The following is a 10,738-nucleotide window of genomic DNA, read 5'->3' on the forward strand; positions in this document are numbered from 1 at the left end:
ATGTAATTTCAATAATAAAACTTTCCAATTCTTTAGGGAGATATATGAATTGTACACATTGCTTTAAACACCCTAATATGAGGACCTTTGCTACCACCATACACTATTTAATAAAGTAATTTTTCTACCTGCAGCAAAACAGCTTAACGGCCATTTGTTATATACTTTTATTTTTATGAACGGCCTTTAATTATAACTTTGTGGCCAAGATCTAAAACAATACAATCTTGAAAGCTAATTAATTGAATCTTCCTATATATTGGTCCTCTTTAGAGGGCTTTTTGTATGCAAATGTAACTTATTTTTTTTATTAATGCATTAGACATAAGTTACCAAATTAAAATATTACCCACAAGGGTATGGGAGCTTTTGTCCAGAAACTTATTATCTAGAGTGTTTCAAAATGCAGGAAAAAAAAAAACCACACATTTTTGCTGAATTTCAAAGATTATGTCATAAAACACAAACATGATTATCAAGTTCTCGTACAGTCGCTATGAGGAAATTTGTGGCAATTTAATGAGGGGAATACCAGACCAGTAAGGGGAAATGTAACCTGTTTTATAAATATAGCAGAAAGTGTTAGATAGTCAACAATGTACCCTAGTGTTTAATCAGCAGGACTGTTGGACATATTTATTAGAATGTGAACCCATTACCAAGCTGCATAAGGCCAGTCCAATACAAAAGTGCTACAGCTTGAAATCAGCTGACTTGCTGAACAGACAGTGCAGAGAGAAATATCCAGAAGAGGAATGAGGGAAAGGACAGGATTTATATGTGAATCTTTGTTTAACTGGAGCAGGTGTAAAACCACAATAAAATATACGTGCAATTGTTTTTTTAAAAGGTAATTTGTCTGCTACAGTAATCAAACTGGAGTACTTCAGATTTTGTCCCCTCCTATAAAAAGGCCATCATTTCTATCCACTGAAATAATGTTAATAACAGCCATTTGGCCAAGTAATGCTCAGATACAAAGCGCAGTGCCACAGATTTTTTATTTTAAAAAACATCTAGTTATTGGCGGCGGTGCCATTTGTTGTTGAACCGTGTACAGAGGGGGAGAGAGAGGGAGGCTGGATGGATGGAATTTCTAGGGGAGGGATTCATAGCTGAACATAGTTCAATAAGTCAAAGGCATGATAAGCCTTTCAGCATTACTGGAAACAGCTCAGTACACCCTACTCAAAACTATGCAAGCAGGTCAAAGGGTGCAAGAGAAGAAAAACAAAACTTAATTAAAAAAGGGGGAAGTATGAACTGGAGAATGGTTTTCAAGTGTGGTACTTAGAAATACAAAGGTGGCATTATATATACTCGATGAAAAAGATATGATATCATACATACACATCTACATCTCATCTCCTGATCCAAACTGCACAATGCCAGTATTTCTTTACATCTTATTGCCATCATGGCTTGTAGCCCAGTTATGAACAGCCACCGATGCCACCTATGACATACGCATTATAATCTGGTCATACAGCCCATACAAGACGTTCCCCCTAGTGATGTCACCTTGACTTTAATCCACAGTCAGTACAGTGTAGATAAGACTGAGGATACCAGCAGTTAGGCCAGGGAAAATTTGGTGGCGACATTGCTGGGGCAAAGACAGACCTTTCTATCTATTGGCCAAGCCTGGGCAGATAAACAGCACAATTCAAGCCTCGCTAACCATTTGTTTGTGCCTCCTAAGGGTGAGCAGACTCTATAGATGTGATAGGCAACTAGCTATTGCGCCAATGCTCCCATGTGACCTATGCCATAAACAGGGAGGGCTGCCAAATTTTAGCCTAGGGGGATAGTACTCGACTCAGCAACCCATTAGAAAAAAAATATATATGTGGCCCTGTGACCCAGCCCAACGTAGCCCACTATGGGACCGGCCCAGTTGCCCCCCTGCCCATGTACTAAAGAACCGGTAGAGGAGAAGAAAGTAACAGGTAGTGTTAAGAGTTTGAGGACTTGTATAAAACAATATTAAAACACTTATTTGTTATAACCTATTTACTGTTGTCTACAAGTAAAGGTAAAATGAAATTAAAACCTGAACGATAGGTCACAAAGCTGATTATGGATATAGGTAAACAAATCTAAAATCATTACTTTTAAAATCAGCTTATTGCTAAAAGGGTGGGGCTTCTACAGTGTTAATGGTTACAGCTTAAGTCTATGTATGGGGTATGTTCCGTGAAGTTTAGTTTGACCTTTCTAGCTAATGTAAAGGAAGGGCACTGAAATGACGCCTCAGTAGAAACAGAACAGGCAGCTCATAAAACAGAGCACAGAGACGTGAAGTGTTATGATGTAAAGGTAATAGGAATGTGGACAGACCTGCTGCCTACATAATATGGGACTGTCCGTTGTGTAACTGGTATCGGCAGCTTGTAGATACCAGGAACTGGCTCCCCGCCTGCTGTCGTAGGAGGTGCTGATTACAGCTCACTAAATAAGACAAACGCAAACATAGATCCTTTCAATGTACAGTCTATTTATACACCACACACACCTAGAAGCAGAATGGATATAATTATGTAATACCTAGTTTTAAATGGACATAAAAGGTATTATGCACAGAAAATTACTTAATTGCATACTATACTTACACCAGTTATAAATATAATGTACAGAAGAATGGTAAGTAGCAGCTGTACCTGGACACCCTGTGTCTGCTACAGCAGGTCTTAGACCGGGAGGGGGCCCTCAGGTTTAGGTGTATCTGCCAAACTCTTCCATTAGGTGTGGGCAGGAGTGGGGGGGGGGGGATTGTCAGAAGAGTGGTTTACCTACATTTTATTTCTGAGACAACAATTGACCATTAAATCAAAGTAAAGCTTTACCATTTGCAATAGGAAAGTGAGAGAAGGTGCTTTCCCTGTAGGTCTCCATAAACTGTTTTTACATCTAGCTTGAGAAAAAGCCTTACTTTGGAGATATTCTGACAAATACCAAATGACTAACAGTCATCATGTTTCCCTTCTGTGGTAGGCACACAGGGTGTGACTGAAAGTCATTACACAGGGCAGAATGACCGCACAAAGCTATGAGGTCTCGTTACCAGCAGTACACAGCTATGGTACCAATGCACTATAAGCCTGCAATATTCTGGAGGGATAGATCTTCAAAACAATCTCCTCCAATATTAATTTCTCATTTTATAATTTAACAGATTTTGTTTTTAGCAACACATCAACATATTCACTCTAAAAAACAGCCGGTGGATGTATGAAACATTGATTCCAATGAGGAATCTCTATGTTTGTGTATATAGTATTACCATTGCAGCTTCATGCTGTAACACTTGGAAGCTGTGCCCACTCTATTAGAAACTGCAAACTAAAAGCCTCACATCCCAGAGACTACAGAGGAATAGTGGAGAGTTCACCAGTCACTGCACGTCTGTGGAAATAGCTGCATGAGGAGTGGCACTTGACGCAGGTTAATGCTTACAGTGTGACTGTACGTTCCTAGTTGTAAACCCTGCCCAGAGATATGTGCTGGGATGTCATTAACAAAACAGGAAACAAATACACGCACACAATAGCTATATAGGGACAGCTAAAAATAACTTTCTTAGCAAATCTCTGAAATGTTTTTAAACATTAAATGTCATGAAAAGCATTGGACGTCAGAGAAAGCAAAAAAACCAAAAACTTGTTATATTGCTCTACTTACCCTTAGGTTTCAAAAATCATGTTTATCCTTTTAGTGCCAATAGTACGCAAACCAGTATGAGCATGGAACCCACTGGTTCCAATGACCCCATACCCACTTGCGGTCTGTGGCACTGCTGCAGCTTTTGGACGCTGTCTGCTCTATTTACTTGCATTATCCTTCTTTAACACCCCCTGTTCCCCGACTGCAAGCACGGTTAACATTGTAACCAGCCTTACACAATGCTCCGATATGCCAATATCGATATCTAGGTTTTAGCTGGATACGTTTAACTTTTTAACAAGTGGTTTTTTTCAGACCAGATTAAGGGCTAGATTTACTAAACTGCGGGTTTGAAAAAGTGGAGATGTTACCTATAGCAACCAATCAGATTCTAGCTATCATTTATTTAGTGCAATCTACAAAATGACAGCTGGAATCTGATTGGTTACTATAGGCAACATCTCCACTTTTTCAAACCCGCAGTTTAGTAAATATACCCCTAATACCGCTTTCATACTGCCGCCCCGGCAATATCCCAGGTTTTTCAAGCCGGGTTTTTGCCGGGGCTCGGAGCGTCCCAGCTCAGAAACTCCATTCATACTGCACCTCGGACCCGGGAATTTCCCGGGTTGACCCCATTCATACTGCACAAGTCTGTGCCCTGGCAATTTGTGGGAGTCATCACCAGAGCAGTTTCCATTGGCTGAAAAATGGTGATGTCATTGAAAGGTAGACAATTGGATTAATAGAATAGACAATAGAGCTCGCCCCGGCAAAGACCCAGGATTTTGGTGCAGTATGAATGGGGTATAAGGGTCTGCTTGCTTTGGAACATTCTGTTTAATGACCCATAAGTGCTTGTCAGGTGTCTGAAGATACAGAACTTATATCTATTTACCGATGTAGTTCACTCAATTAAGAAACAAGTACTGCAGATAAAAGAGCATAACAGAAATTGGGAAAAAGGATAGCTTTTCTATAAAATTCTCTCTCTACATCTCTATACACACATACACACTTTTAAGAACCAGAGATAAGTTTACACTTCACGGTGTGAAAAGGAAATTTCAAGTTGCCTGAATGTTGGACAAAAAAATAATACTACTAAATAAGTACCTTTATTATTTACATTTTTCTTAAAGTATGCATTCATCACCCCTTTTCTAAACCTTCTGAATATTGTTTTGTGCTTCTTAGATTTAAAGTTTAGAGGTCTATTTATGAAGTAAAGATGAGCCAAACGAATGGTGTGTCTTCCTCTGAACATGTGCAGGTACCTGAACATCGTGTATTTGTCCTCACACCTCTATGATGGGTGAAGAGAAATCTGTGATGTTATATTGTCGCAGAGTGCCTTCGCGACCGTTCCAGACGGAAGCACTCCACAGCAATTGAACACAGAATGATATTTCTTACCACCCACGATAAATAGACCCCTTAATTCTAAGGCCAATTACCCACTATCGTTTCACTGAACACAAGCAACAGAAAGGGAGCAACGGAGGTCATTGCAAAAGACCCCAATGTATTCAGTTACGGTAAACAGAAGCAACTCAATGGGATGCAAAAAATATGGCACCGCAAGTGCTAGTGGGTATTGTGTCATTGGAATCAATGAGTGTCATTTACATACTTTTACTAGAGTTAAAAAAACGCTAGTAAAACCATGTTTCCTATCAGTATCAACCTGTACACTGTCCACATTACAGCACAATCTACATCTCCTGACTATAGAATAGGACAATGTAAAAATATAGAAGGGAAAGCTAACGAGACACCATGTCTGCAAGTAAACAATATAGGTCTTTTTTATGAATCTTAAAGATGGGAAAACGCCAAGATATTCTTTAAAGGAGGGAACATCTAGGACAGGCTGGGATCAGCCAGCAGAACATGCTGGAAATTGCAGTGCAAGTATTAATTAGGTTTTCAGCAGAGCAATGTAGTAGAACTCAAATTTATATGATACAAATTAAAAAAATGGCCTATTCCACCCTAGAGCACCTTCAATCCCCCTAACATTAGCGCTATTCTCAATGGCTAAACACAGATTCCAGGTAAGCAGGGTCCATATACTTTCTGCAGTCATCTACGACATGGGTCAAGCACTCCTAAAAGATCACCCAGCAACTACAGTCTTCTGTACTAAAGTTTTACTTAAATCTATGATTAAATTATGGCCTGATCTGATTACCCCTGTGCACCTGTTAGACGACCCATTCAACCTCCAGGTAACTTAAGATACGGATGAGAAGCCACTAAGCTTTTGTGCATGCATAAACATGATGACCAATGTGACTTTGGCCTCTCCTCCACAAGCAGTACTGCATGTTCCCCTGGCAATACATATCCACCTGCTGCCAATATCACAGGAGAAACAAAGAAATTATACATTAACCAGCTTTCCACAGAACTTGAAGCACCATAACACACATATAATCTCTGTAAACTAGTTATTTCACCTTTTTCTCAGTTACTAAATAACATTTTATCCGGTGTATACAGAAACCACAATAAATTATTTTACCTCAGGACAGAGAGAATAAGAGAATATAAAGGTAGCATGTGATGAATAAGTGAACTTATCTTCCCTCCTTCCCAGTACTAGGAAACATCAGTGTAAAAGCAGGGTTGTGGAATGTTTTTAGATTATTTCCTAATTTTACAAAGTTTAAATAAAACAAGGTAAAAAACAAAAGGCAATTTGTGACGGACCACGTGGTTAAATGGTTTCCTTAAGCATTCAGGGTATTTACTATGGGAAAAAACAAACAAACATCTATTCAGTAAACTATTACCATTAGAAAAAATATTTATTAAAAGTAAATATATGCAGTTCTATAGACTGTATGTACAGCAGTGGTCACACTACATTTTCTTCAGCAGAGTAAAAATACTTAACTTCATATTTTAAGAAATACTTCTATCCAAAGAGGAGTATATCCTTTTCGGTATTAAATGCAATATTATACAGGCATATGATGTTAAAAACTCACCATTTAAGAGGGGAGCATTATTATAAGTTATAATAATGGGAGTCTACCCCACCCCCCACAAGGTGCCAGGGAGAGAGGGGCTCATCCCCCCCTCTCCACCACTGGTGCCACCAAGTCTAGTGCAGGAGATTTATCTTTAAATCTCCCACCTAAAAATACTTTCAGGGACCTTGCTGCTGGGTCTGGCTCCCCCTGGAGCCGAATTTGGCTCCACGGAGAAGGCAGCCAGATCCTAGGCTGCTGCACCTGGAGCTCCTGCTTCAAGTCCCCTCCAGCAGCCATGGAGCTGGAGCTGCCAGCGGAATTCACACACCGGGAGCCTCTGGCTCTTACTTCATCCTGCAGCCCCCACTGGACCACCAAGGATCGGGGCAGTGCAGGGACTACAGTGTTCCAGTCCCACGGACAGGGCCCAGAGCGATGGCAGAAACCCCCCTTAGGGGGTATTCAATTGTTTGCGAGTTCGCTAAAATACTCGCGCTCGGAAAATATTACCGTTAATACGGTAATCTGCGCGTAAATACCGTTAATACAGTAATTTACTCGCTGGATTTCAGGGAGCTGCGAGCTGAAATCCAGCAAGTAATTACCGTATTAATGGTAATATTTTTCGAGCGCGAGTATTTTAGCGAACTCGCTAACAATTGAATACCCACCATAGTGTCTAAAGCCATTCACAAGAAAGAAATTCATCTATTAACACTAAAGTACATAAATTAGGCCTTATTAGGGAGACCTAATGCACCAATAGGCATCTTGAATTGTTCGGCTTTTATTTAAAAACTAGGTAATATCCTGTGCTTCAAATGACTGAATGTGTTACTCAGTAGAGTAATACAACATACAAAGTACATAATTTAGATCAAAGGTTCAACAAAATTAGTTAAACATTGATACATGTTATTGCCATACTCAAACGTAAGCGAGTATATTCATTAGATATCATTAGAAAGTTATCTGTCCCACCATATGTTTGCTCCATGGAAATTGTACATTCCACCAATGCATTAAACACATTTACTATGGCGCTCTGTGTTTTTTGTGTGTTTTTTCACTGTTTCCTCTGCTCCCTGAAGAGTTCTCAGTCTGTGTGTGCAACCCATTGGTTTATTTACAGAAACAAGCCTTAATTTTAAATGAACACAGTCTTCCCAAAACTGTGGCATGCAACAGGTACACATCTCTACATAATGGTCTCTGTGCTCCAGTGCATCAGCAGTTTCACCATGATTAAATAATAAAGTGTGTGAGTATCTTATGACTGTAAAAACTAAATACAATGGCTCATCAAAAAGGTTCTCAACAACCTGTTACACCCTACACACCTTAGTACATTGCTATTTACTCACCAGACCATAAACAAAACAGTGGTCTATTGATCACTATGTGGAACACTTTTGCTGCACATTTTTACAAATGCTGGAAAAAAAACCTTGAAAGCTGCTTATTCTACGGTATGTCTGGTCTTTGAAAAAGTATAACAATCGAGATCCTCGTTATGGCAAGATAAATAAACAAATACAAATAAGCATTTTAAAGTCCATTTAACATTTGTTGACCTTTCAGCGAATACTGTGCAGGACAACATATCACAGGCTGCACACAATGTGGAATATGTACCCCAAAGTCTCAAGAGCTTCCAGTCTAATAAAGCTTATTTAGGGGACCAGGGCCGTAACTAGGGCTGTGCGACCGCCCAGGGCGCAACAATGAAGGGGGGGGGGGGGGGGCGCAATTTAGGAATAGTTTAGCCTAATTTGGTTAGAATTGAGGGCTAGGGGGGGCGGCATTTGTCTTTCTCGCACCAGGCACCAGAATTCTAAGTTACGGCTCTGAGGAGACCACATAATACAGCTTAAACGCTACTGATCATCACTAACACTGTAAACCCCACTTCTGCTACTAACCCATTAACTGTAATGACTTCCTTGTTTTACTAAAAATGGAATGGGTGTAATAAATGTCATTTGTTTAGTGTGTAATAAATATGCAAACTCGTTGATTCAGTATGTAAAAAACATCTAAACACTGTGTGGCACTAATACTATAAGAAGTGTAATGAGGAGATAAGAATAACTATGGCTATGTAGCCTGTCCAGACTCCCTGCAGATACTCACTGAACTTCTCTCCTGTTCTTGTTCTGATGCAGCTCCCACAGGTTGAGATCCAGCTGTCCCAGGAACTTGTCCATCCCCACCAGGGCCCGGTGCATCACGATCACCCGCACGGTGCAGCGCTCCTGGTTGTCATTGTGCAGCAGGGGAACCTCGAAGGTGGCTTCTTCCTTCCACACCGGGGCCAGGCTCTTCTCGGCCACGGTGGTGGAGTACTTCTCCTTGCCCAGCTGGATGAAGGCGTAGGCATCATTAGTCCCGGCTTTCCCCTTAGACCTCAGGCCTTTAGCTTGGAACACAGTGACCTGGACGTGTGTGGGGAACCAGGTCTGGGACTGCTGGGCTAGAGACATCGTACCTGCACCTGTCGCCTAGACCGGGGGGTGAATAGGGAGCGGGGCGGTGACCGCAGTTATAGACTATCTAGTAGGTAGGCGGCGCTCCCTAGGGAGTCACCTCCTCTCCACCGCTGCTCCTCCTGGCAACTGGGGACAACCTGCCCAAAGCATCCTGCGCTCGCAGAGGAACGTTACACTTCACGGTCATGTGAGCGGTAGGCTAGCCAATCATAGCGACGATCACCGAGCAGCACAGAACACCTTGTTATCAAACATAACTTTATTGACAGGCGTTACTGCGGCCACATGGCACTTTGTTGTGGATCTCAGTAGCAGACAAACCCACTCATTTCCATTACTCAGTCTATCTATGGGGTATGTTTACTACACTGGGGGTTTGAAAAAGTGGAGATGTTGTTTATAACAACCAATCAGTTTCTAGTTATCATTTATTTAGTACATTTTACAAAATGACAGCTAGAATCTTATTGGTTGCTATAGGCAACATCTCCACTTTTTCAAACCTGCAGTTTAGTAAGTATTCCGCTATGTCTTTTCCCACATGTCTTCCCACTGCTGGCTCCTGGGCTGAGCTGTTTGCAGATGAAGGTTTTTGTTAACATTAGTCAACAAGTTTGAAGATTAGTATTAAAAGTGGAAAAAGTAGTATCTCGCGGTAAAATTGAGTCATGTTGGCAGGTATAGGGACTACTAGTCCCAGCACACACTGCCAGCCTATAGACTGCTGACTCCATTTTACAGCTTTGTGCACTGTACACACGGTGACTGAAAGCATGCTCTTAAGACTTTCAAAAAGCAAATGAAAATGGTCAAATAGTTGTATATATAACTCAGCTTTATAATAGTGATCTATATGGGCTACAGAACAAGGTGGCCATAGGTGGTGTAGTAGGCATGCTAGTATAGCAGTTTAGATGTAATGGGCATGGCATAAGAGAAAGGAGCATGGTCTAAAAATCATTATGGTATATTTATCACATCCTTTCATTTGTGCACGTTTCACAAATTTATATGTACAATGGTAAAAAGACCTAAAGCAGGCATTATGTCACTGGGGGCGGGGCCAAAATGGTGCAATTCGCCAAGCCCCAACCCCTTCCGTCCTCCCCTCAAACCCCTCTTCAGTGATCTCCTGGAGGGAGCCAGGCAAAAGTAGGCAAGTATGGAATACCCATTTATTTTCTCACAATTATATATCCTCTGTCAATTATGCCACTGTATAGTGTGAATAGGGTACATTTGGTTTGCATTCTACTTACACTGTTTTAACATTGAGCAGAAAAAATATCATAAAGGCCTAAATGTTATTCTACTTACGTGGAAGCACCCAACCTCTCCTACCTTTAAAATATTCCATGTGAAGAATGACAATATTGCCACATTTTTCACTTCTACACAGTGGCTCTATGGAAAGTTAGAAGTGGTGGTATGAAAATGTAATGGGAATGTCAGTGAATTGAATTTTATAGTGTTACAATGAAGGCAGCAGGAGAAGTGGGGGTATGGCATGCCACCATATACACCCCCACTTCCACCACTGATTCTACAACAATGGTTTTTCTACCACGTCTTGGATTACTACCTGCATAATGTGTTATGCTCCCA

The 10,738-nt window shown here is 40.8% G+C and overlaps 1 protein-coding gene across 1 annotated transcript in view; it reads right to left on the reverse strand.

Moving 5' to 3' along the window:
- RAB11FIP1 (RAB11 family interacting protein 1) overlaps window positions 1-9,267 on the reverse strand; it is a 29,728-nt gene extending 20,461 nt beyond the window's left edge. The window contains exon 1 of the mRNA XM_075207485.1: window positions 8,778-9,267. Within this exon, the coding sequence (XP_075063586.1) occupies window positions 8,778-9,127 (350 nt within the window). The 5' untranslated portion in view covers window positions 9,128-9,267. The remainder of the gene's footprint in view (window positions 1-8,777) is intronic.
- Between the last annotated feature and the right edge of the window lie 1,471 nt (window positions 9,268-10,738).

Source organism: Mixophyes fleayi, chromosome 4 (genome assembly GCF_038048845.1).
Source record: "Mixophyes fleayi isolate aMixFle1 chromosome 4, aMixFle1.hap1, whole genome shotgun sequence".
Classification (NCBI taxonomy): Eukaryota; Metazoa; Chordata; class Amphibia; order Anura; family Limnodynastidae; genus Mixophyes; species Mixophyes fleayi.